Source organism: Perissodus microlepis, chromosome 12 (genome assembly GCF_051167445.1).
Source record: "Perissodus microlepis isolate ML-2025 ecotype Zambia chromosome 12, ASM5116744v1, whole genome shotgun sequence".
NCBI classification, from domain to species: Eukaryota; Metazoa; Chordata; class Actinopteri; order Cichliformes; family Cichlidae; genus Perissodus; species Perissodus microlepis.
Genome location: NC_140472.1, coordinates 14,763,806 through 14,790,094, shown reverse-complemented (window position 1 = coordinate 14,790,094; position 26,289 = coordinate 14,763,806). Strand labels below are relative to the sequence as shown.

The 26,289-nt window shown below is 42.1% G+C and overlaps 3 protein-coding genes across 6 annotated transcripts in view; 1 reads left to right on the top strand and 2 right to left on the bottom strand.

The window, feature by feature from the left end:
• Positions 1-68: 68 nt before the first annotated feature.
• Positions 69-3,985, bottom strand: polr3g (polymerase (RNA) III (DNA directed) polypeptide G). Its single transcript, XM_084946772.1, has 9 exons — positions 3,754-3,985; positions 3,641-3,664; positions 3,349-3,480; positions 2,517-2,646; positions 828-893; positions 684-743; positions 533-594; positions 333-452; positions 69-238 (listed from the first exon to the last, which is right to left on the bottom strand). Exons 3-9 carry the CDS (start codon positions 3,457-3,459, stop codon positions 149-151), a joined length of 639 nt encoding a protein of 212 aa, XP_084802898.1. The 5' UTR covers positions 3,460-3,480; positions 3,641-3,664; positions 3,754-3,985; the 3' UTR covers positions 69-148.
• A 67-nt stretch (positions 3,986-4,052) lies between these two features.
• mblac2 (metallo-beta-lactamase domain containing 2) lies at positions 4,053-7,488 on the top strand. The gene is made up of 3 exons (XM_084946771.1): positions 4,053-4,624; positions 6,255-6,469; positions 6,740-7,488. Exons 1-3 carry the CDS (start codon positions 4,183-4,185, stop codon positions 6,911-6,913), a joined length of 831 nt encoding a protein of 276 aa, XP_084802897.1. The 5' UTR covers positions 4,053-4,182; the 3' UTR covers positions 6,914-7,488.
• Positions 7,489-7,860: 372 nt separating this feature from the next.
• rtkna (rhotekin a) overlaps positions 7,861-26,289 on the bottom strand; it is a 53,938-nt gene continuing 35,509 nt past the window's right edge. For 3 of the 4 annotated variants that reach the window (XM_084946762.1, XM_084946765.1, XM_084946766.1), the window contains exons 2-11: positions 18,702-18,963; positions 17,078-17,131; positions 14,579-14,696; positions 13,892-14,116; positions 13,628-13,722; positions 12,952-13,058; positions 12,626-12,760; positions 11,514-11,679; positions 11,275-11,379; positions 7,861-10,305 (exon numbers count right to left, since the gene is read on the bottom strand). In XM_084946762.1, the coding sequence (XP_084802888.1) occupies positions 9,593-10,305; positions 11,275-11,379; positions 11,514-11,679; positions 12,626-12,760; positions 12,952-13,058; positions 13,628-13,722; positions 13,892-14,116; positions 14,579-14,696; positions 17,078-17,131; positions 18,702-18,963 (1,980 nt within the window). In that variant the 3' untranslated portion in view covers positions 7,861-9,592. The remainder of the gene's footprint in view (positions 10,306-11,274; positions 11,380-11,513; positions 11,680-12,625; positions 12,761-12,951; positions 13,059-13,627; positions 13,723-13,891; positions 14,117-14,578; positions 14,697-17,077; positions 17,132-18,701; positions 18,964-26,289) is intronic. The other variant, XM_084946763.1, reaches the window with a different exon arrangement.

Here is a 26,289-nt window from a genome sequence, read left to right as displayed (position 1 = left end):
CTTATTTACATTAGTCTTTAACGAAAGCTTGATCAGAAAAGAAATCGCTCCACTCTACTGAACAGCTTTCCCAACTCATGTGCAATATTTAACCAAAAGAAGCAGTCACATTATGTTTAAATTCAGCACTTCCTTGCTTGAGAGATGCTCAGTATGTTGCTTCGCCATCCATATTATCGTCACTGTCTGCGGCGAAATCTTCACCGTTGTCGAAGTAGCTTTCTATGTAGTCGTTTTCCTACACGGGACAAATAAGAAGCAATGTTAGATCTAGTTTGTACATATTGATCATTATGTGTAACACATTTTGCAGTACATCTTGAAATTTGCACCTCTTCAATATCCTCCTCTTCATATTCTTCCTCTTCAATTTCCTCTTCTTCATCCTTATTTCCCGGCTTCTTTTCAGTCTCCTCATCTGATTTTTCAGGGTCATCTTTGTTTGCCAGTTCCTGACATTAATATCAAATTACTCACGAGAAACACCAAAGATGTGGAGAGAGAATTGACAGTAAATTTAAATGAAGCTTACATCTAATTTGGTCAGAATGTTCTCTGCGTCCTTGCGTGATATCTTCGCACTTTTCTTTGTGCCTGTTGGAGTTAAACATTGGGTCTTTATTCTTATAGTAACAAAGAAAGTAAAAAGAAATGTCATTTCATACATATTGTGTTTAATGTACCCGTTTTAGCTCGAGGTCGTTTTCTTCTGGGCATCAGTTCTTTTGGAAAAAGGTTCCAGTCTAAAAAAATATCAAGTAAAATGTTATCATCGTCCTCTTTTTTTGTGTTCCACCTAATCCCACGATGATGTGTTACATACGTACCTGGAGTCCATTCATTGTCATCAATCTGGCTTTGCTTCAGGTATCTCTCGGTGTATCTCTCCACTTCTGTTTTCATGTAAACAAAAGAAAGGTCATACTCTTAAAAACACTTAGACTCTATCGTGCATCAACACAAACTGCAGTGTTACTCTTGATCCTCACCCCACATTGTCATGGCCAGTAGTTTACATACAGTCAATGGCATGAATGTGATGGTAATTTGGGGCTTTAATGATTTCTTTGAACTGTTATTTTTATAGAGTGGAAGGACTGTACAGCATGCACCATTAATGCCTCTAACAACAAAACAAAAAAAACCCAAAGAATTTGTTACACAAGCTTGGCTTAATTTTGGCAGTCCTTGAAGGATGAAAGGATTGATAACACTAAATGGCGCCCACCCAGACGGACCCGACTTTTAAGCATAGTCCACAAATTTTCAAAAACATTGAGGCTGTGGTTTTGGGAAAGCCAGAATCTTAATGTTGGTCTTGCTTTATCCAATCCAAAACCAATGTTGATGTGCATTTGGGAAAACTGTCCTGTTTGAACACCCAGTTGTGTCCAAAATTTCAACCGTCTAGCTGTGGATTTAAGGTGAATTTGAAGTTGTTGATTTTTTACAGACGAGAATTTGGCCATGTAGGCAGCTGCAAATTTCAGTTGAAATCGAAGTTGTTGATTTTGGAGCAGGGTATTCTTTTGTGGTCGGCAAAAGAATTAAAACTCGCTTCAGCGGCTGGTCTTTGAGTAATTTCAATTTCACGGTAGACTTGAGACCCAGTTGTTCTTGGGTTGTTGTGAACATCCTAACCAATTTTCTCTCATCTGAGGGTAACAGTTCAGATCTTCTTCCAGAAAATGGAAAACTTGGAATCTGATATTGTTTAAAAAAATAGCTCAAATAGACTTTCTCAAATTATGTAAATTATCAATTCTCCTTCTTGGATCTTCACAGAGTTCCTTCAACTCTCCCATTGTGCGTCAATCCAATGAGCCCTGTCAAACAAATCCTTCTTTTTTTCCTGTCAAAGACAGACTAGTTGTTTTCAATGATGATCACTGATGAGAAGTTAATAGGCCTTGGCCTCATCGAGCTAAAAGACATTTAATATTTGTTCTGCTCTACGGCCCATCAACCAGCTCTCTTTTTACTGCAGGTTTGGGATGGAGTACAATGTCTAACAGCTATCTAAGACAGTGGAAGTGGTGCCCAACCGTGGGATGAGAGTCTTGCTGAAGAGGCTGTAGATATGAAGCAGCAGCTGCTGCTTCTCTGTTTATCGGTCATGATGTGTGTATATTTGCTTCTGCACAGAAGAACTGGGTGCACCTCCTTTCCATAGATAATTTCCCTATAGTCATGTTCACCACAGACCCCCTGCTGAATAAGCAATCCCCCCCTTCCCCCTATAAAATACACTGACTTCTTTACATGGTTACATTTAGCTAACTGTGGAACAGGAGAGTTCTAAAAAGTCAGTAATCCATACAAAAGAAATCTGTGGTTTCGCAAGATGAGACATCTGTAACTCAATATTCTGTCATTAATCTGCATCTCTCCCTTTCCCAGATATGACCTTAACTGAAAGTCTTTGTTCCTAAAAGCTGCACTATCTTCCCCAACAGCAGACAACTTACAGCGTCATTTCAGCTGATGTCAGGTTTCTAATGCACCGCTCTCCTCACCTGCTTTATTGGACTGAGGTTTGATGTTGTGTGGCAGCCGTTGCATTGTTCCCCTCATCTCTTGTTTTAAGGCCAGCATGTAGTCCTCATCCTCGCCAGCTTTCAGTGGAACTGGTTTAAAATCAGTGCTCTGGAGAAGTACGGATGATGTAATGCCGATATTAATGATGTTCAAGTGCAAATAAATTTCAAATCTAACTGAAATTCAGACTGCCATGTAAAGGTGTTCAACTTTTTCAGTATGAATAGTCAAAATATACTACATTGTAAGCATAATCCAAACTGTGTTTAAAAGAAAAAAAAAAATCCCCATAAAGCATCCTGGCAGAATCCAAGAGGCATGTAAATATCTGCCATATTCTTGGGGAATACAAATTCATGGCCAATGAAAACCTGGCCATGAATTTTTACATAAGCACATACATTATTGCCCTTTACCCCCTTTGTGCTTATTTGTGAACCCTGTGAGAGACACTCATTGGGTCATAACTCTTAAACACATGTTGACCATGAGCACGATGAATATACTTTCATCTGCCTTCATTTAAATACAAATGCAGTAAAATGTTTTGTAAATTTTATTACAAAGAATAAACCTTAACTTATTATAAGTAAACGTCCACTGTATATAGTCTACTATTCAAATTCCATGCAAATTTCACCTACCTCTCTCAAAAAGGTCTCTCCTAAAGTCACTCCAGTAAAGTTTGACCTCAACCCTTTTGAGCATTAGAGGTGAATTTGTTATATTGAAATGCAATCTGACATGCTGCTTGTGTGTGTGTGTGCGTGTGTGTGTGTGTGTGTGTGAAAGACTGTGTTCGGTACTTACTGGAAACAGAGGACTGGGCCCCACCCTGGCTTCTGGCATGTTGCCCCTGCCGATGCCCAGAGCGTCAATATTGAAGGTAAAAGCACCCACTCCACGACCCTTGCCTGCCATGGCTGCAGGTCTCCTCTGTTCCTGCACACACACACACACGTCCACATATCTCCAGTCAACACGTGTTGATGAAAGTTAACGTACTACAGCTTCCATCGCCTTTAGCGTGACTCTGCCAGCGATGAAGCTTTAGTCAGCATCAGAGACGCACTCTGCGTGTATAGTATGTTGAAATACTTACTAGAAGCCTGTTAGTATACTGCGCCTAATGTAAAAAAGCACAAAGTCTACTTCAGAGCTGGACAGCGATATTTAGCTCTTACTGGATCCGCATGTTTCAGTTTTTTAATGTACCTCTCTGGCCGGTTTTATCTGTCCCTCGGCAACTCCTTAAAAATCACATACATTTCAGCTGAACCTAATGAAGATACTGCTTAGACTTTATACTGCTTAGCTAGCACCGGCTTTGGAAACCTGCACACGCCATACGCCACTGTCAGCATGCGTAAATGTGGCTTTAACTCGCTCCTCCTCTGCGTGACGACAGAGGAGGCGTGGTTTGCGTATAGCCAATTGCAACCCACGTTAAGCTGCCGTCGTTTATCGGTTTGCCCAGTGAGCTTAGTGTCCTCCTACAAGGGTGTGTCTGCGGCCACCATCGCATTAACCTCAATGAAAACATATCATCTGTAGCTGGTAGGCTAGTTACACCGCTCCCCCCAATAAATCACCTGACAGTACGACACCATACTGAACCCTACTTCGACAAGCGAATGAACTGGGATGTCTGCAGTCGACTGGTACGCTCACAAATCGCTCGGAGACGGAATCTTCTGGATCCAGGAGCGATTCTACCAGTCGGAGAACCGAGCCAACATCTGGTTGCTGCGCGGCACACACCAGGACGTGGTGATAGACACGGGTCTGGGCTTAAGGAGCTTACCTGAATACATCGACGCCAAAGGCCTGCTGGGAAAAGACCCGCAGAGGAAGAACCCGCTGCTTGCCATCGCCACCCACGCCCACTTCGACCACTCCGGTGGTCTGCATCAGTTCCAACAGGTGGGCGTCCACAGCGCGGAGGTCGATGCCCTGGCCAACGGAGACAACTTCGAGACGGTCACTTGGCTCAGCGACAGGGAGATAGCCGAGGCTCCCAGCCCGGGATGGAGGGCAAGGCACTACAAAGTCAAGGCTGTGCAGCCCACACACATACTGCAGGAGGGTAGGTAGGAGATACAGCCCTTGCAGATTTGATTTAGGCTAGAGGGATGGATCTGTGATCAAATACCAGCGTGGTCTAAAAGCATTCACTTAGTGACAAGGACCATAATCGATACAGTAATGGGCTTGATGGATGCACCAGGCCTAGTGTGAGCACAGTACGCTCTACAGAGTCGTTTCCAGCCTCAGATTCTGCACAGCGATTTGGCAGAAGACCAACAATGACTTGCTAGCTCACACATCGAAACGTATTACATATGTAATGGAGGTAGTGGGGATGGGACAAGGGGTCGGTCTGCCAGTAATTTTTACAGTTACAAAGTAGGCTAGAGGAACCAGTTCAATGCAGCAACATGAGGCCAGGACTGGTGATTACACAGGTGCAATTATCCCATTACATAAAACAGGATAATCTATCCAAGGAATGCAGGTACAGACAATTTCTCCCTATTAGAAGTGTATGGTTTTAAAAAAACTACAACAAAAAACTCAATTGGTAGCAACTATATGCTCATTCTCTATATCTGCAGAGCTGTTCTATTTTAAGCCAGTGTGATGGCTTTGATGTATTCTCATGCTTCCAAGAAAGAAGAAGAGCATACAGAGACTGGTGTCACACTTAATGAAAGCATCCCTCTGCGCGAAGTAACAACCACAGTCTTCTCTTTTCTTAAACAATTTTTTATAGTAGAATAGAATAGAATAGAATTCAACTTTATTGTCATTGCACATGTTACAGGTACAAGGCAACGAAATGCAGTTTGCATCCATCCAGAAGTGCTTTAGCCATGATATAGATATATTACAAATATATATTAGCAATAATATAGATATGTAAGTATATTACAGAAATGGGTCTATTATGATATGTTATAATGTACACGGTATGAGGGTATGTTATGAATATGCTATAACTATAAGTATGTACAGGCTGTGAACAGGATATAAATATGAAAAACTATACAGAAATATGAGATATACAGCTATACAGAAATGTGAACTATGCAAGTTATAAACAGTTGTAGAATTAAAAATTAAAAAATTATTATTAAAAATTATTATTATTATTATTAGTGGGTCAGAGATCAGCAGGTGGCGAACTGAATCGACCTACTTGATAAATGTGGAAGTGGATACATTGTTTGAAAGCACTGGTCACTGGAGTCTTTATGTAAAGCACACATTCACCAGAATAGCACACATAATAATACACAAAGCTTATATCATAAATAATGTATTTGCTGAACCGCTATATCCACTGGGGTTTAATGCAAAATGCAGTATTGTAGAGTAACTCGTTCTGCTGTGTCAGAGCCACTACTGCAGTGCAGCTGATATATCTCATTCCCTGATGTATCAACTTCACCCTTTTTGCCAGTGCAACTCATAACTGGCCTCGACCAAATCGATGATATACTGAATGTCACAGAATCTGTGTGACTCAGTGACATGTGGAAAGCACAAACATAACTCTGACGTGAGTCAGCCAGAATATGAGTTATCATTTAGTTTATATATAAGTCTAAGATTTTAAATGCATAGTCGCCGGTGGTTACGGTTGATGCCATGTTTGTATGTGTGAATAATTATCAAAACCTAATGCCTTCTCAACCTCTCTTTCTCCTGCTTAGGTGATGTCATCAATCTTGGTGATAGACAGCTGACTGTGCTTCACATGCCCGGACACTCTCGGGGAAGCATTTGCCTTCATGACCGGGACAATAAGTTGCTTTTCAGTGGCGACGTTGTGTATGACGGCGCAATGATTGACTGGCTGCCCTACAGCCGTGTCAGTGACTACATCAGCAGCTGTGAGCGCCTGGTTGGGCTGGTGGACAGCGAACAGGTAACTCTAAAGCCCACTAGAGAGCAGCCTCACAATTTCAGTACACAGTTCCACTTTTTTTTTTCCAGGGGTATTTATCCCAAAGCACCTTATATCAACATTTCATAGATTTATAATGAAAATGTCTGAAATTTGGCATACCAGTATCTATTAGCCTACATATACAAGCTGTTTTCTGTGCTAATACTTAAAACACTATACTTTAACATGTACTAAACATTATTTGTTAAATAAAATACATGTTTATTGGCTTTAAAATTGATTTAACAGGTCGACCAAGTCCTCCCAGGGCACTACAACGCATTCGGTGCGAAGCGGCTCCATCGGCTTGCCTCCACGTACATCAGCAGGGCTGAAACATGCCCTGCAAAGTTCTCCACGTTTGCCTGGAGGAGTCTGGCTGGGGTGGCGCTGCGGGTGTGCAACCCACGGTGTGCCTGCTAATGAGAGTGGGTCATTGAGCTGCAGGAAGCAAGTGCACAAAGAGAGATGTTTTAGTATGGAGGACATGGAAGAGTGGGGGCGGGGTTACCTCTGTTTTATCTGCAACTTAACGTAACGCTGACCATTTACTTATGTAATCCAGCTGAAAATCAAGTAATTGCCAAACTTTGTGTGAAATGTCCCTACTGGGTTACAGAAGTCAATAATCAGCACCATATGAAGCCTATTATAAAAAATATTTACTGGTCTTATATGCTGATGAATATGTATATGTCGGTGTTAATATAATTCAGTGTTTGATTTTTATACTTTAAGCATACGTGAAGTTACAATAGCACAACAATAGCACAACAATAGCACAACTCTGCACTACAAACAGAACAGGGCGCTTTGGGTTTTCCTCTGAGACATTTGAAACAAAGTCATTATGGCCATAGTGTTCTCTATGCATATTACAATGCTCAGTGAAGACTCAGTGTCGACTACCTCCGATGTTTGTAATTGTGCTTTGTACTATTGACTAATCTGCGGCTTTGCTATCGAAACATAGACAATAAAAGTCTCTGTTCTACCTACTTTTTGAGTCTTTTGCAGCACAGATTGCAGCGGCTTCTAAGTGGATTTGCTTCTCCAGGGGGAACTCAAATGGGATTTGTTGCAAGAGAGAGAAAAAGGGGCAGAACAGAAGTGGCTGGAATATGATCCAACACATGTTCAAAGGATAGAGAACTTAAAGTCATTTTCTGATCTGATGGAAATCTCTTTCAATGCATGGAAAGGGTTTAATTTGGGGGGCTTTTAGTGTACAAAATTAAGAAAAGTAGCGTGATTTAACCTTCTAACAGAAATATCAGATTTTATTTTTAAGTTCAGTGCATTACTAAAGAATTTCACCATAAAAATATACACAGAACATGTTAATTTGGATACATAAGAAAAGAAGACAATTTTTAATTCATAAAACATTTATTTAATGTTATATTATTTAAACACGAGATTTCCACATCTCTCGTTTTCAGTTCACCTCCGAGGATGGCATACATGCAGAACACGAAGCCTGCCAACACGGGAAACTCCGCCAAGGTTATAACATTCAATGTTATCTGTGACAGTTAAAAGATCTGCGCGTTATCTAATATTATGATCATCAAATATCAACACAGCTGCATTTATAACAAATTCAGTAATGTAACAAAAAAAAACAAATACAGGAGGTTTATTTGTTAACTTATAAAAATTAATTTACAGTAACAAATGCTGTCGTTCAGCGTACGACAGATCTTAGTAAAAATGATTCGAGTTCTGAGTCCCCAAGAGGGCAACGGCTTCCAGAGTCCACAATAAACACGGAAACGGGGGAAAAAAGAGACAAAGCTTTACTGCACTGACGACACCAACCCTCCTATAAGGTTTTCTGTAAGAAGAAGTAACTGCACTGACTGTCTAACTAGCAAAAATGTAACAAGAAATCGGCGGCAGTGTTAAGAAATCATTAAAAAGGTGACTGACTAGAGTTCATGTAAGCACACTTTTTTTTTTAGAATGTTTTTTAGAATTTCGCCAAGATTAAATCAGTTTTCTTTCTTTGTTGCGTGATAATAAATCGCTGGACGGCAGGATTGGAAACTGAAAACAAACAATGCTGCAGATTAGTATGGCTTGGGTTTTCAATAATAATTGAGCTTTGGTTATAATCAGTTTGCTTAGGAGTTGCACTGTGTGCATACAAATCTATTACTTAGTCTGATGGCAGCCTGTCAATAGTGTGCAGATAAGAGGAGAGCACAGATTTTTTACCCTGAAGAGATCACAGTCATAACTAGTACAGTAAGTATGAGCACTTGCAGAGTCATTTGAAATGATCTGACGAAGAAATATTTTAACTGCAAGTCAAAACATGCATGAAAACAAAAATGGTGCATAGTCGTTCTGGGAGACCCCACAAATGGCATGAATAATAAGTAGACTGAAACAAGTATCACAGTACAGGCGACAAATAACCCTTAACTCTACACATAGCAGTCTCTAATATTGGGAAAATCTTGACTGGTTTTACCTGTTTGTCTTGTGTGTTCATATTACCTCATGCTAACTGGCTTCTATACTGCAAACACTGCAAACTTTTTGAACATAACAGGAAACATCCAGTCAAAATACGACTAGTGCATTAACAGACATGTTTGAGTGGCCAGGATCACAGGCCACTCAAAATGTGTGGGTTTTTTTTACTTTGTTTTTATTTTTTCCAGTTTCAAAATCAGATTTTCAAAGACAGAAAGTAGACCTAGTGTGGCATGAATTTGAGCATGCCCTTATCTGTTAGCATCACCTTCTTCCAAGCAGCATTACCATCAATTCTCAAAGCAAGCAGAGTACCTCCCAAATACTTTTGGACTGTTTTGAAACACTGTGGCAACCGAGCAAATGTCAGAGAATCCTGCAGTGATTGTCACCTGTCTTTTGTGTTAGAAGACATTCCAGTTCGCCCAAGAAGGGTCTTCCATGGCTCGTCCTCCACCAAGAGGCAGGCTGGAGGCATCCTTCTCAGGGCTGTGCATGTGGCATCGCAGATTGCCTGAGTTTGGTTCACGTGTGTTAAACTAGTTAAACCATGGTTTAATAAGCACTGTTGCCTTTAGACAAGCAAAAAAAAAAAAAAAACACTGTCAGAAATGAAGTTTACACCTGACTCTGGAGCCAGTTGCGAGGATCAAGTCTGGCCCTGAGGTTTCTTAGGCTGCGTCGAGCTGGGGAGGGCCTAGAGAAGGGGCCTCCCTCTGATGACTCTGGGCTGTGGCTGCCCTCACTGTTGCTGGAGCTGTTGCTTGAGGTGGAGCTGGAGCAGGATAGCGTGGTTTGTGTGCTGTGCTTTGACCGGGGGGAGCGACTAGAGATGGGGAGAGGAGCAAGCAGGGACGAGGGAGGCGGCTGGCAGGAACACTGGAAGGTCCCTCCACCTCCGTACCCTCTCCCTCGAAGGGTGCTGAGCTTAGCATCCAGAGAAAGAGTGCGTGGCCTCAGACGCGAGGGGGAAGATGACAAAAGAGAGTAGCTGGAAGTAGGTTCAGGCCAGCCGTGGTGGTGAGAGCAGGGACTGGTGCTACAGTGGCTGTCGCTATCTGAGGTCAGACTTGCGTCTGAAGACAGCAGGCCGAGCTGTGGGCAGCGGTGAGGACTCACAGGACTCCGAGGCAGTCGATGAGGGGTGCAGGGGCTGTGGCCAGACATGCGAGTACAGTGACGAGAGCGGCCAGTACATCTGGCATTGCTCTCCTCAAACGCAGACATCCAGGTGGGAGAGGTGCCTAGCTGGCTACGGAGCTCCAGCTCCTGCATTCTCCGAGCCAGGATGTCTGACACGGTGCTGCTGAGGTCATCAGATGACTCAATAACTGCAAGAGAAAAGCAGCAAATCTTATTAGTATGCCGCCATGGAGTAAACCTGAGACCAGTTTTACAGACTGATCAGTTTTTCCTGGGATTAAATCTAAATTGCAGGGTTTTTTCTTTAGAACAAGTGCTAAAGATAGCAATTACTGTAGGATATTTTTTTAACATTTTGAGTGTATTCATGACATCTTTCCAATTCATGCAGATTACAATACTGCATAATTCTATTCAGAATGCAGAGTCCAGCTTCTTGGGATTGCAACATTTACCACAAACCAATTCATGTTGAGTCCTAGTCCTGTTACTTCACCTGTCGTTGTAATAGGATGAGAGCAGAGCACGAATCTCAGCAGACACAGCGTTATCCTGCAGCAGAAGACCCTCACAGGAGGGCGTGGCAAGAGGAGCTGCCAGGGTTAGGAAAATCAACAGGGAAGTTGGTGAGAGAGTTGGGATAGAGCAGAGAGGGGGATGTGGGAAAAGTTGGTAGTTTGGCAATTTTAATGGACATGACAAAAAAGGAAAAGGATGCATGCTCATTCAAACAGGAGTGATGGGAAAACAAAGAAAGATTTCATTCATGCATCAAGATAATTCAACCATTACAATGAACGGTGAAAGTTCACGGAAATAAGGAAAATGGGGAACAGGAAATGGCGAGGAAGGATAGATATGACATACAAAGGAACGTGAAAAGGAAAAAGAGGAATAGAGAAACAGAAGACAAGTTAGTCAGCACGTCAGAGATAAGAACCCTTCTATTTAGAGCACAGAGAAGTGAAGCAGAGAGTGAGTTTGAGAAATCGGATAGGAAAACGTAATTGACAACATCTTTGATGCACGTGCACTCAAGAAACAGAAATTGAACACAGCCACATGCAATGCAGGCACAGTGTTTTGATTCCCTGCTTTATTTTTCACATTAGGTTATAAGTGACCAAAAAACACCTTGACACAAGGAGAATTCTTACCCATTTCATGATACAAAGAGCCTTGTTTCGGTGTGATAGGAGCTGGTTTTCGCGGCGATGGAAGTTCAATTTTCATTAAGTCATCACAGCATTGTTTCCACTGGCCTGTACATTGGAGACAAACGTCACCATCAACAAATCAAGCAGCAGATGGAGAATATACGGCACTACATTCTGTCCTTTAAAACATATGTTAAACGACCACATGTTGTGGGTTTAAATGGCACATAAGGACCTACTCATATCGTAGAAATGTTGCCAAAAGGCTTCCATCCAGCGGTGTGTCTCCTCGCGGCTGTCTGTGGTCACAGTGTGCGTAACCTCTTCCCCTCCGTAATGGTTGCTGATGCAGATATTCTGAACTTTACTGAGAGGGTCTTTCTCTGATGCACGTATTCTGGTCTCCTGAAACACAGGAGTGGCAAAGAATACAATCATCTACCGCAAAAATGTCTACAACAGGGAACGAATGGAAGTACAGTGTGGTTCAATGAATAAGTCTCCACTGAAAATAAGCCTTCATTAATAAAGTCACCAATTAGTGCTCTTCCAAACCATTTCCCTCCAGCAATTATCCAACAAAAGGATGCTGACTCCCAATTCCCATAACTTGCTGTACTCTAAATATGGCTAGGTATGGCTATGACCACTAGATGGCAGTGTTGTCCTGTTCACGCCTTTGCCATGCTGCGCTCCCTCTTTCTGTCTCCCCTAATGTGAGCCGCACAAAAGATCATACAGACCTGATCTGATTGACTTGGCTTTAGGTTATCAGCATGCTCAAGGTCAGAGGACACAAAAGACCGAGTGCGTCACTACAGAAAGATTGTGAAGCAGTCTAGGAATCGACTCTTAAAGACACAGGAAATGAGATGATTCAGAGCGTGACTGGCCAGCTGACTGATCTTTATTTGATGCAGGGAAAAATGATGGCAAGAGAGAATTATGACTTCCAATTGGATAGAGGGGTCTCCCTGTGTATACAAAGCTTTGAGCAGTAGAAATGTGCCTTTACAGGCCTGATGAACGTTTCTATAGTCACACCTCAAAAGGTAACAAACACAACCGCAGTTTGGTACTCATGAACTCAATGGAGCTCGATTCTGACAGCTCTGGGCGGCTTTTTAAAATAAACCTTGAGAACCGCTGCAAAGAAAAGAGCTAAATTTTCTCTTTAGGCTCAGAGTCTACCAGTGAGCTTGTTATTTAAATGTGTGGTAATCCACAAGCTTGTTTTCTTACCATCTATTCTGATGCCTTAGGTGTTACCAAAAATATGCAGCTACTGCTTCTCTAAGGCTGGATCGAGCTCAAAGAGATAATATACTGCCTTTCAGATTTCTTTGCTGACCTTGTTGATGCCAATAGTGAAAGCTGGCTCAACGTTAGCCTCCACATCTTCTTGCCGGTAGTAGCAGAAAAGGCTTGTTCCTTTGAGAACGGCGTGAACTTTTGTCCAACTCTGAGGGTCACCTCCACACTGCTGCTAGGTAAAGAAAAAATGGAATAAAGGAAAAAAAATACGCACACAAAGAGAGACGACAACATGAGATTGAGAGAACAGGAATGTGGTAGGGGAGAAAAAGAAAAAAAAGTGTGGACATATGCCAAAAAATCTAGCACAACCCTTGGAGGAATAGTTTGCAGCAACGCACATCTGCAGGCTTGCCAGCTTACCTTAACTTTCAAGCACCCGCTCATCATCTGTTGGGTCATACAGTGAGGCTGAGCTGCGAGGCGGCAACACACACTACCATAGAGTGGCAGCCAGTACGAACACTCTTCTGCAGGGAGGGAATAGATGGATGGGGAAAAAAATAAACACTATAAATAAATAAAAATATTCCCATGCCATTAAAATTCCACACAGAAACATGCATCCACACACACAAACCGACACACACTGCATCCTCACGTCACACCGTCCCCCCTTTAGCATACACTGGGGTATAAAAGGATGGCAGCTGCAGGGAGTGTCATGCAGTTTGGCAGTGAAACTTTACAACAGGCTGCAGGGCCAATGAATAAAACACTAGAGGCCTGTCTGTGTTAGGGTCTGGACCCTTGTTATCCAGCATCATTACAGCTTTACACAGCAGTCACCTCACTAGCGCAGCCTTTATTACTGTGACCTTGACAATGGCTGCCTGTCAGAGAAAGTGGGAGGACAGAGGAGGAAAAGAGGAGGAGGCATAGCTGCGCCATATGCTGGTGTAAAGGAAATGATCAGAATGCCGGGCGAAGAAGTGAGGCGGTGACGAGTGAGAGAAAGACGAAAAATAGACAGATGGCCAATTTGGCAGAGGAAGCAGAAAGATGGCGAGGACACAGATTGATGGTGGCTGCCACTCACCGTTGCCTGAAATGATGAGGTCATGCGTGCGAAAGCTGTCCTGGACGTGTGACAGTGACAGTGTGGTGTGGGCTAAGAGGTGGTACTTCGGGCCCCTGTCAACACACAAGAGTGAAGAGAAGAATTTAATTTGGTGTTTGTGTATGCATGTTTGCAGTGAGCGATGCTCTCAATAAATATCTGCTCTCTGAAATTACAAGTTATTTCCAATCCATTTTCTGTTTTTGCATAAAAACTATAGATATTATATGAAGCTAAACTTACGGTACAGAGGGAACTGGCAGCAGGAGAGGGGCTCCCCCTCCGTTGCTTACGGGACTACACGGTCCAGGCTCCATGGCTGCCCGGAGTTTCTTCCCAGCTGATCGACCCAGTGAAGAGCTCAGCTTGCTGGCCAGTTTCCTTGGTGTGCTGCCTGCAGAATAGTCGTCCTCTGAGCAGCAGCTATACAACTCAACCCGTAGCTCGAAACCCGGGCTGGCTTCACTACTGCAAGAGAAAATGCTCATCATCACCATCTCTATAAGGGTCATTTTAAAAGAGTAACTAAGTGCATCCACTCGAGTACAGTGCTTACTTTCACATACCTATGTGCTTCATGTGTGCTCTTTTATACCTCTCTTGTATAATATTTTGGGCAAAAATGTTGTACAGTATTCATGAGCCTGGTTCTGCTGGAGGTTTCTTCATGTTAAAAGGCAGTTTTTCCTTCCCACCGTTGCCAAGTGCTTGCTCGTAGGGGGAGATCTGATTATTGGGGTTTTCTCTGTATTATTGTAGGGTCTTTAGGCCTCTAGGGTATTGTAGGATAATCCTACAATATGAAGCACCTTGAGGCAACTGTTACATAAATAAAATTGAACTGGCAAAACGATTGTAGTTTGTACTGTATTGCACTTTCAGTTACTTGCCAACTATATTTATTTTAATTAGGACTGACAGGTGACTTACAATACAATAGTGTTGTCAAAGCAAATATCGGTGAGTGTCCGGTCTACTATCACCATGTCTGTATCAAAGATTTCTTCTCCCAGCTGCAACAGGCAGAACACCGCACATCGATGAAGCTCTACGAATGAAAATGTAGAAAGTCAGAAGAGAAGAAGAGGAAACACTTCAGCAGCTTTCATTTACTTGCATCACTTTAAAAATCAGAGCCAAAATGGCAATGCAGCAAACATTAAACTGCTGGTTTCAGTTTAATGGTCAGCTGTGCTAAGAATTCCTGGGAAATACTGAACAGTATTTTGAAACTAAACTACAGGAGTCTTTGTGTATGTGAAGATTATATTTTAGGGCAGGTTTCACTGTGATTATAGATAAACCCTGAAATCTTTGTGTCTAAGAAAACCATCATTTCCATAACACCAGTGAGAAATTATGAAAGAAACTACAACAGATGGAGCAGACAGAGTCGGGGCAGACAGGCCTAATCTCCTCTTCTCGAGCAGTTTGATTAAAAAGTTCCAGGAATCTACCCATAAAAATCAAAATTTGACCAATCTCCACTTAAAGGTCACCTTCTTGTACACTGATACACTGATTTCAGAGTTGCCACTAGTTTGTTGTTTTGAATGATCGCCTAAGATCAGCGAGACCAAACAGTAGTTTTCTGTAAGAAAAGAAGTGCCGAATTATTTCAAGAGTAGCACATGAGTGTTTTTTTTTTGTCAAATTCTTAAGGGCTGTGTCCACTGAGGCGTCTGAGCGATGTCCACGTTTTAAAAATAAAATAAAAGTGGATGGGTTGCCGCTCTTACACACTAGAGGAGATCCAGTGTGCACCGAAGAGGCACCAGTGCCTCTGGGAACAAAACGAGCTTACACGAAACAATTTAAAAATAGCAGCAGCACTGAAATTGGTCTAGAGGTGAGCAAGGACTTGACATTAAAGAAAAGATTGGAAAATTTGAATTTCCCAAGATTCCCAGAACCCTATGATCGCACCTTCACCCCACAACCTCATATTGGGGATAATCTTGTATTTCTTCCTCATAAAACACTTTATAACTGGCACTGGTATGTTCTACTCGCGCTTCCATGTGTACGGCACATTGACACCTAATGTCCCACACTTCATTGCGCAATTACTATTCCAAGTATGAAATCAACACTCCTCACTAAAATCTGACTGGACAAATGAGAAAGGAACACACTTTGCTCCTCCTTGCCTCAGTTTATATCTCTGTGTGCTTAATGACCTTGACTTACAGCCTCATTAAGCTTTGTTAAGAGACTACTACCTGTCTCAAGAGTTCATTTCCATGCACAGGTCACGCAGATTAATTCATTCGAGTTGCCAAGGGAGAGGCTGAGCACTGAGACTATTATAATGACGGTATGGAGGTTAACACACATTAAATTTATCTAGAGCAGGTGGGATAGAAAATGGCCAATATAAAAAAAAAAATTCCATTGTTAGATTCTCAGCGCTCTATTGAATTTTATCACAAAGACAATTTAATACGAGCAGGTTCACAGGAATATTCCATAAGACAGAAAACTAGAGTGGATCCTTAAACGCACCACAGATTTTATTTGTTTTTGGCTTACAGTTCTCCCATCACTACTAAGAATGAAGTGCTTCATTGCCTTCGTGATTCTTTGTAATAGCCAGGAGGCAAAGCAATCCAGACAGGACAGTGGGTCAAGTTGTGCTTCCAGGAGTAAAATAGAGAGATAAAGCCAAAAACCAAAAAAGCTCCCAATGACTGTGAAGATCATCTCTAACAGCTGCGACTAAAGTCGTTTTCGCACATGCATTGCAGCCCTGAATGTTTCTAGGCAATATTAAATGAATCAGTTGAATTGGAAATTAAACAGCCTTCACTGTGTGAACTCCCCCAGTAAGTAGTCTAGTAATTAATGCCTGATTGAGCCCATGTGAGAACTGGGTAGATCACTGACTAGAGAAATCACAATGAGTGAGTGTGTGGTCCATACCCAGCCCATTGAGTAAAGCAGCAAATAGCATATTTCTAGTGCTGAGAATTCATCTGACACAGAGCCTCCTGTTGTGTGCTGGATGTGAGAAAGGGCAACTTTGTACAGATGGATTTTTGCCACACTGTCTGGAGTCTGGGGTGTAAAAATGGGTACAGAGCAGAGAAAATGTCACACCGCAATCTGTCCATGTAAGCGTTTTCACCCGGAAGCAAGAAATAAAAGGTCATTTTCATTCTAGAGTCTCAATGAATCTCACATCTCCCCGCCCCGTTATTTCAAGGATTTCAGATACAACCGCGGAAGCAACCGAGGGCTACTTTCCACAGAAGCTTATTATTAATAAATACTGGAAGTATAAATCATTCATAAGTCATCAATGACTTTCTTCACACACACACACACACACACACACACACACACACACACACACACACACACACACACACACACACACACACACACACACACACACACACACACACACACACACACGTGACTTCTCACCTCCTTTGTTCTTGAAGTACTCAGTGTCTTTCCACATGAGAGGGATCCGAAGATCTGTAAAGACAACAGGCTGAAGATTAGACAACAGAGGACCAATTATCCCTTTCTTTATAGTCATGTGAAAAAGAAAGCTTTCACAGGACCCTCAATAGTCCCGTGAAAAATAAAGTATAGCCTTACTGCTGTCATAGGAATTAGGAGGATAAGTAGCAGTCAGGTGCTGCTAATCAAATGCACTTGATTAGTTAACCATCAGCAAGTTAGATGCCTCTATGAAAACAGAAGTTAAGACAGTTTGCAGGTCTGGAGCCTTTGGGTGTGTGCTAACACACAACCACTGTCTTCCCAGGACTGCACGTCCCAGCAAATTCACCCCAAGGTCAGAGTATGCAACAATGATAGAAACTGGAAAATACCTAAGAGCTGCATCTCAGACTCTACAGGCCACAGTTAACATCTTAAATGTCAAAGTTCATAACCTTAAAATTTGAGAAAGACTGAACAGGTATAGCTCATTTGGAAGTGCTGTCAGGAGAAAAACACATAGCTGTATAACACAGAATAGGATTGCTAAAAGTGATTCCACAAGCTACTGAATCATGGGAGTTTCTTTGCCACATGACTGTAAATATCCTGCAATAACAACAGATGCTCATATTAACCAAGTCGCAAACAAGGCACCAATCACTAGTGCAAACTTCAGGTTGCACTAAGCGCTCAGCTGCAGACAAGTTTTTGGGTCTAAATGAATTAAAAGAAAGAGGATGTCGCTAATGCGGTCATCTCACAGCTCCAAACGTGCACAGAAAGTTCGCCTGCTGTTCAAATCTTCCATTTATGAGGGACTGCCAGTTGGAATAATGTGGAATTTTATGGCAGGGAGCCTTAAAGCGACAGGAGCTAAAATAACTTGTTCCAGACAGAACTGAACTGATGAACCGAGGGGCTGCATGAAGCCCTGGTTTACTGGGAATAATGCAGATTTATTGTCACAGAGTTTAAGAGTAAAAATATGGAGGATTTTTATTCTTAAAAATCTCAATAAGCTTCTTTTGGCTGCTCCCTTATTCACAAAGGGTCACCACAGCAGGTAGCACCGCATGCTTGATTTGGCAGATTTTTACCCTTCCTGATGCAACTGCAAAGGCATTTGTGCCACATCCCGTGACTGAACCACGGATCATTCGCTTGCTGGGTGAATGTGTAAATCATTACAATAATGCTTTTCAAAATGTCTTTGTTTACTTACATTGCATTCTACAAGTAGACAAAATGACAGTAAAATTTGATCTGACTGTCTTGATCTCCAGAGTGATCTTTCATCAATGTGGTGGACAGCAGCAAGTCAGAAAGTACAAAGTAATTTAAAAATGAAACATCCGCTATTAAAGGCTGATGAGAGCAGCTCGGCATTAAATTACAGCAATAAGAGGAAGCTTAAGTTTGATCCATTTCCTCCCTTTACTGCTGGTCACAGTCTCTTGGCAACAACAGTGCCACATTTAAATGATAAAATAACTTTAAAAGCTTTCTCAAAATCTTCCAGAATGCTGGGAAAATTTCCGCCCTGAACCTTCTCCAATCACTTTTCTCTCAGAAATAAACGCTTTTGTCTATTTCTCACCTGAGATGGCAACTTTTCCTTTACATGGGAGCCTGTCGTCCATCGGCCCTGCATCTGATGATCTGCGTGTGACTTTCTGCATGACCTGAGCCTCCTTCATCCTCTGCAGTTCTGACATGTAGGCCATGATACGAGTGCTGCATGTCTGTAGACTCTTTGCCGCTTCCAAAGCCTGGTCCTTTTGGGAGCAGGCAGCCAGCAGCTTGCAGGCTCCGTCACGCATTCGGATCTCATGATCAATCTTCTTCTGAATGTCGCTGTCCTGCAAAGACGAGAGCGGGACAACAGGAATTTATGAGTAATGAAGACCCATTTGAAAGTGAGGTACACAATAGATTCACTTCTCACTGATAGACATTTTTAAAAAATGATGTTTTGGGAGAAATAAAGGCACAAAAAGGGTTAGAAATGACAACTTCAAGCAAAGAGTCTGTTTGCATTAGTTTGTGTATGTGTGTGCATGGCCTTTAGCCTCTTAACAATGAGCCCACACCCCTGCTGAGCAGACACGTCCATGTTGAATCATTTAGTGCAAAGTCACTTGACATACACTCACACAGACGGAGCTGTAACTCTCAAGTTGGGAGATAAAGAATGAAGCCGTCAAACACTGAAAGTCTGTGTCCCGAAGATACCCCCAGATACTCAAATGTGCACATGCTTACTTTGCAATTTTAAACTGATTTCAAACAGATTTCCTAAAGAAAAAACAGCACTGTGCTATCAAACTAAATCTAGCCAATGTGCTTTAAGAAACCTGTCACATGGGTGTAGTAAAAAAAACGAAAACAAAATAAACCCCCAAACTTTAACTTTGCTCATAAATGAAAACACAATGTAGATATACAGTACTCATGTCACGGTACTGGGTCGTGTGACCCAGTGTTTGAGTTTTATGTATTTTTGTATTCATTTTCAATCTAGTTAATTTCTAGGTTGCTGTTCAGACCTTATTTCTTAGTTATTTCTGTCATCTCCCCTTGTACCCAGTCTCCCTGGTTCCTGCGTCTATGTTTCATGTCTATGTGGTTATGTTAAGTTCATGTCATGTTTTATCTCCATGTCTATGTCTCCGTGTTTCCTGTTTTATTTTGTAAGAGTCTGGTGTTCTTTGTTCATTGTAGTTAGTGTTACTCTCCCCTGTATTGTCATTATGTTTCATTTGAGTCAGCTGTGTTCTCATGTGTCTCCACTTCCCCTGATCACCTCATGTGTGTATTTAAGTCCTCTGTTTTCTGAATGTCGTTGTCAGGTCGTCTGTTATCGCCACCATTGTCATTGTTATAGTCATAGAACTTCGTAGTAGTTATTTCTTAGTGTTTTTTAGTTTGCTTAGGGTTCCATGTTTAACTCCTGCTATCATCCAAATAAAGGATCGCTTTCTGTTTAAACCTGCAACTCCTCGTCCACATCTGCTTTTGGGTCCTGTTTCAAAAAACACACCGGCGCACCCCAGCAGATGGTGTTCAACCTCTCCCTGACTGCTGAAGCACGTGTGTGAGAGCGTGTCTGCTCGCCATCTCCTGCGATACATTAACAAGAATCCGCTGTCCTCAAATATAACCTCTAATGCTCCGAGCGCTCTCTGCCTGATAAATGCCTCGTCCTTTCTCTGCTACTCCAATATTACTCATTTATCTTCTCTCTCTGTCTGATTCCTATGAATTTTTTATTCTTTTCATTTAAGCTTTTATAATTCACCTCCTCTTAGACCCCATCCGTTCCACTCCACCGTCCTCAATCGGCTTTTCTTTCTTGTCCTCCACATGCTCTTTCTCCTTTCTACCTGGCTCTCTCTCTCTCTTTCTTTCTTTAAGAATGAGTCACTTTTGTTCAGCAGAGAGCCAGCAGGAGGGGAATGAATTTGATTTCAATGGGAAAGTTTACATTTGGACGCAGATTCTCGCTGGACTGCACTACAACCTGAGGTTTTGTGTGATTAACCGCTGCACTGAAATAAATGCTTCCTAGGATATGACCACATTGTTTCTGCATGGTGGTGAAAGCTATACTAGAAATTATAAATCATACATGAATTAAATAACTCCTTGCCTAGAAGAAACCACCAAAAACACTGTCTGTCATAAGCGCTCCAGCAGTACTTGCTCCTTACTTGCTACAGTAACAGGATATCACATTAAAAAGGGATGAATGTGAGATTTCTCCACAGAAACACTCTAACAGAAGAACTATCAGGCACAGCAGTGAGATAATGATCACTCTAGAGTCATGCACAATCTACACTGCAGCTGTTAAACACAACGTGGCTAAACAAATAGCCTCCATCATTAAATAAACGCTTTTACTGCCCCAAAAACAATTACAGCACTCTTGAAAAATCAAGGTGATCAAATTATAACAACGGTATAAACATAACAGTTATCTACTGGATGACTATGAGGTACAAGAGGAAATTTTAATTTTCAAGGTCAAGCACTGTTTGATGAGCATTTACTTTGCAGCGGTTTAGGCAATAACGGCTGCGTGTTGAGTTATTTAGAGGGGACAGCAAATTTACACTGTTATACAAGCTGTACACTGACTACTTTACATATCTTCAGTGTTGTCCTATGACGAGATATAACAAAATATTAACATTGAAAATTGATTGAACATAAACAAATAGCTGAAGGAACTATTGCCCAGGACCACTTTAAAAAGGGAGTGTCTCAAGACATTTGCACAATACTATACATGGCATTAAAATGCATGTGAAAAACAAAAGAATTTGCAGTAAAATGTGAAATTTTATGCCAAACTTTCCATGATACCAAGTGTTCTTGATGCTTGAGATGCCTAATGTAGACATTTCACTTATTTATCATGTGCTACAGGTTACAGGTTATATGTGAATGCAGGCAATGAGTAAGTTAGTGATAAAATTACTGGATCTTTTTTATGTTAAATGGGTAAAGCAAGAAAAAGGAAAAAAGAAATTTGGAGTGACTCTTAAAGAGTGAAAGGCCAATGTCCTTGTTAGCAGTAATGCCACAAACCACACATGCAGCACTAGACGTAAGCTTGCCTGGACAGCTCTCAAGAATGCATACACTCCCATAAAAACACACACTCACACATGCATAGGGAGCAAAGAAATTGTCCAGGTCGGTGCAGTAGGTCTTAGAGTGACCTGCTGGGAGGAAGTCCTGTATTTATAGCTGCTAATTTAACAGGCTTTTCCTTCTGGGGATCTCAGAATAGAATTCAAGCAGCCTAGATCCACGTCTAATCCAGAAGTCTGGCTCTACGTCAGGCTAGTAGGGTACAAAAAAACAGACTGAGTTCAACACTTAACAACACAGACATACACACATGCCATAACGAATCGACATTTTCTTTTCATGATCTTTCATAAATACTCAGAGGCGTGGACAAACACAACCTCGTAAGCTCACACGCGCTGTGTGTTCAGAGCGGCAGGTGCTAGACCAGTGGGCATTTCTGACTGCCTGTGATGATGGCAGCACGGACAGAAGAAAGAACGAAGATGCAGGAAGGGTGGTTAGGCGACAGGGATGCAGGGCATGCTGAGTATCAAGCAGAGACACAGACGGGAAGCGGAGCCGTCAAAGGAAACAGGGAGAATCTTGAGGAAAACAGCAGAAAAGAGGAACAGAGACAAAAGGAGGAGATATGTGTTGACAGGGTGAAAGGTGTGGGTGGAGGACGAGAGGAGAAGAGAGGAAACTGTGAAGGGGAACTGCAAGAATTGAGAAAAGAAAAGTAACAAAAAATGTGATTATATTTTTAAAAGGTTAGGTACAAAGGATCCTGGTGAGGAAGATGACGAAAAACTGAAGGGTGGATGGAAAACAAAAGTGGCAGCTAAAGAGACAAAGATTTGGCAAGAGGAAAAAGGTGCTTGTTTATATAACAACTCTTCTGTAGATGTAATTAAGCAGAAAGCTCTGTGAATGAGCAGGGGTGAAGAGGGAAAAAAGAACAAACATGAATGAAGACATGAGAGTCTTTTCAAAGCTTAATGCTTAAAGGAAGAAAATCACATAATTAAGAGGTTGGCCATTTAGATGTTGTAAAGGTATGTGTAGCAACAATGTTAGAAGCTCTGTGAGGTTTAGTGGTGCTCAGGGCTAAATGCTACCAGCATGCCAACCCTAAGAAAGCATAAAGTTTGTTGTGTAATGCATCTCAGTTTAAGACGCTCATATTTGCTGATGTGCGGAGAGGAAAAGACAAAGAGCCTGATGCAAAGCAAAGCTGAAACAGATGGGAAATCATTTAGTGTTATAGCATTTAGTCAACCTGAGTACATAAATAGGAATTTTTACTTGTTATAAACCAGACAAAACATCAAGAGAATCACCAGAGTGATTAAAAATTACCCCAAGGGAGACATAAATATGCGCACCAGAATTATGTATCCAGCCACACAAAGCTGCTGGCTCTAGTGGGTGACACATTTTTCTCAAAACCACAGAAATCAATCTGATTGCGGTATTAGAGGAAAACACTCTCCATGTTCAAAACAACAGGATTCATCATGAATGTGCTAATCTGTCCTCCAGATGATAAGACATTTAATAAAGGCAAGAGTAAAGTGTGACCTGCTGCTAGCCCTTTGTAGATAGATTTGGTTATCAGTGATGTTTACAGGGTTCATCAAATCATCTGTGCCAAATTTCATGGCCGTCCTTCCTGTCTAAATATTTCATTTAAACCACAAATTGTTTTTCCTCAGATTGTAACTCTGCTGGGTTGCAGATAATTGTTCGATAATGGAACTATTTAAAAGTGTCATTATGGCACACACAGTATATGCATAATGCTAATGTAACCTTTCAGAAGGTAATTTGATGCCTCAGTGGCTACCAGATGGTCACTTTCTGTCACCTCTCTGTCCCCATCTGGCTGTGTTGATCCTCACTTGCGTGTCTGTGGGTGTGATCACAGAGACACCAACACGCACACCTACACAAACAAGCACAGACACACACGCTGCTCCGGGATTTGACGCCCCTGCAGATGGTGTGTAATGGTTTGTTTACGATGTGCTGTTCTGCGTGAATAGCCTTTCCTGTTGAGATCGCTGACCCTTGACCTCTAACCTCTATCTCTACACAGGCCAGACGGCCGTAGTTAAAGTGTGGGATTAGACCTAGGGGTTAGGGTTATTACATAATAATTCAAACAACCTGTGGGTAAAAGTCAGTTAATACTAGGTCGTGAAGAATGTTCACAGGTAACAGGATGAATCCCTCTGCTTAATTATGCTAAAATGCTACACACATATGTTGAGCATATCTAACCGTCAGTGTAAGCGTGTTAGAGCGCTAATGTTAATATTCAGTGACCGCTCTGCCCACGTGCAGACTCACAGAGCTGCCAGCGTGGCTGTAAGTGTGGACCCTGTAGTCTTGTTAGATTACTGCATCCCTAGCATGTTCACAGTGAACGTGTTAGAGCGCTAATGTTAATATTCAGTGACCGCTCTGCCCACGTGCAGACTCACAGAGCTGCCAGCGTGGCTGTAAGTGTGGACCCTGTAGTCTTGTTAGATTACTGCATCCCTAGCATGTTCACAGTGAAGCGTGGGGTGTCTGAAACATGTAGTATATACCACAGAAATCAATGATGATACCAGCAGTAAATATTGTCCTCCTGCTCGCCTCACCCTGTAAGGGGATAAGAGTACACAAAGGCGATTGTGTAAACTGGGATGGAACGAGTATCCTTCACCAGTACAAAGAATGATTTCACTTAAGACCACTGAACCACACCACCTTTTCTTTCTTTGCTGACTCTTAACTCCTTGTGAACGAACACCACAGCTGACTGGCCAAAGAAAAAAAAGGTTAGCAGAAAAGGGAAAGAGGCAGATTTAAAAGAGGTGGTGGTGGCGATGATGATGATGATAACTGTGAACAATAGCATCAGCAGGACTGAAACACACACAAAAACAGGGAAATGGTCTTGCGCAGGCACTCACAAAAACACCCACAATCTGTCAATCTTTATGGCCACAGACTTTCAGACTGACACAAATGTGCTCTGGATTTATTACACACACACACATCCACACAAAACCCAGGGTAGCAAATTCCTGACCACTCCCATACGTTGGGACTTTACTGACCAAACTGCTGGCTTTCAATTAGCCAGCCACAACTATGTGCCTCGCCTTCCTCTCCACCCTCTTCCGCTACTTTCCCTCTTGCTTACCCTCTTCCTCTCCCACACCCAGAGCATGGCTGTAAGCTATGCTAAGGATGGAGAGAGCTGACAGGGTTAAAACAAAGAAGAAAAAAGTAAGAGAGGATTGAGGAAGCAGAATGGCTAGACTGTGGATAAATGCATAAAAGGAAGTGTGTTGGGATGTTAGGGAACCAGAAGGCAGTAACAGCAGACTCCACTGTTATACTTGTGTACAGACAAATACCAGTGCACATGAAAAATGCATTCCATGCACGTATGTATGACTGTTTACATAACATGTAGACTGGAGTAAGATTAGGAGCAGACAGGAAAAAAAAACCCTCCAAAAAACAATCCCAAAACCAAACCTAAACCACTGAAAAACAATGACTGCATTCATCAGACAATATCCCTACAGTCTTTCAGAGTCCAGCTGGTGCAGAGAAGCCAGAGCACAACAACACTGAAGGGAACTGGTTTCGCACTGGTCGTGAAAGATAGAGAAGCAGAAATGGGTGGAGTGTATGCTACTTTTATGACAGTGAAGCTGGCTACAAAGCAGTCCAAGCCTGTTCCATTGGCAGGACGCACTTAACACTTACTCACTCCCTGGGCCCTCACTTGAGGCAAAATGCGCCAGTGTATGCAGGTCTAGGTGCCAACATGCTGATGTCATCACAGAGGTGATTTGTTATGAGGTTGCTCTTATAGCTTAATCACCACGAACTCCCTCTCTTCCCAAAAGCTTATGCATCCAATTATTTGCCAAACAGCAGAGACCGTTTCATCTCTGCTCGCACGGAAAACTACATGCGTATCTGCGTGAGCACTGCGTCTGTGTGTGAGACCGTGTCCAAGTGACTTTGCAGCCAGCTGTTCTCACACAAAGGCAGTATGTTATACTGCAGCTGGGTCCCTGCGCAGACTGGGTGGAGCCAGAGAAGAAAGTGCTAAAGAAAGAAATGATATGCATACGCCTGTGTCCTAAATCACGCTTTAAGGTGCAGGGATATGCCTGCTTTGTATGCAAAGAACCAAATGCAGGCGCATCAGTGTGTATTTGTTCTATCGGTGCATTCTGTACTTGCAAGTGTACTTGTTTTTTTGGCAACCTGCCCTAAGGAGAACAACGGTGGAGTGAATTTTGGGCTATAAAACAAATTTGTTTGGAAGTTCAAGAGAGTGCAGGGAGCTCAGAGTCTGCCAAGCAGTGATCATTCAGCAATTTATAGAGACTCTAGAGGTCGACTGCTCTTACATGGCTGCGCACACTAAACCCGGGTTTGCATTATTTAAAAGTCAGCATATAGGTGGTGATAACAGCTGGATATATATGTGCACCTGCATGTCGGACAGTGTATCTACAGCATGCGTGTGTGTGTGGTCTCCCAGCATGTAAGTAACAGGCCTGCACAGTATAGATTTATGAAAAACC

Excerpts from the sequence above, each read along its gene's own strand:
- polr3g (XM_084946772.1), bottom strand. The coding sequence starts at position 3,459 with ATGGCAGGCAAGGGTCGTGGAGTGGGTGCTTTTACCTTCAATATTGAC. Across the intron at positions 744-827 it reads TGACAATGAATGGACTCCAG|ACTGGAACCTTTTTCCAAAA; the intron begins GTACGTATGTAA and ends ATATTTTTTTAG. Across the intron at positions 595-683 it reads ACGACCTCGAGCTAAAACGG|GCACAAAGAAAAGTGCGAAG; the intron begins GTACATTAAACA and ends TAACTCCAACAG.
- mblac2 (XM_084946771.1), top strand. The coding sequence starts at position 4,183 with ATGTCTGCAGTCGACTGGTACGCTCACAAATCGCTCGGAGACGGAATC. Across the intron at positions 4,625-6,254 it reads CACACACATACTGCAGGAGG|GTGATGTCATCAATCTTGGT; the intron begins GTAGGTAGGAGA and ends TCTCCTGCTTAG. Across the intron at positions 6,470-6,739 it reads GGCTGGTGGACAGCGAACAG|GTCGACCAAGTCCTCCCAGG; the intron begins GTAACTCTAAAG and ends TTGATTTAACAG.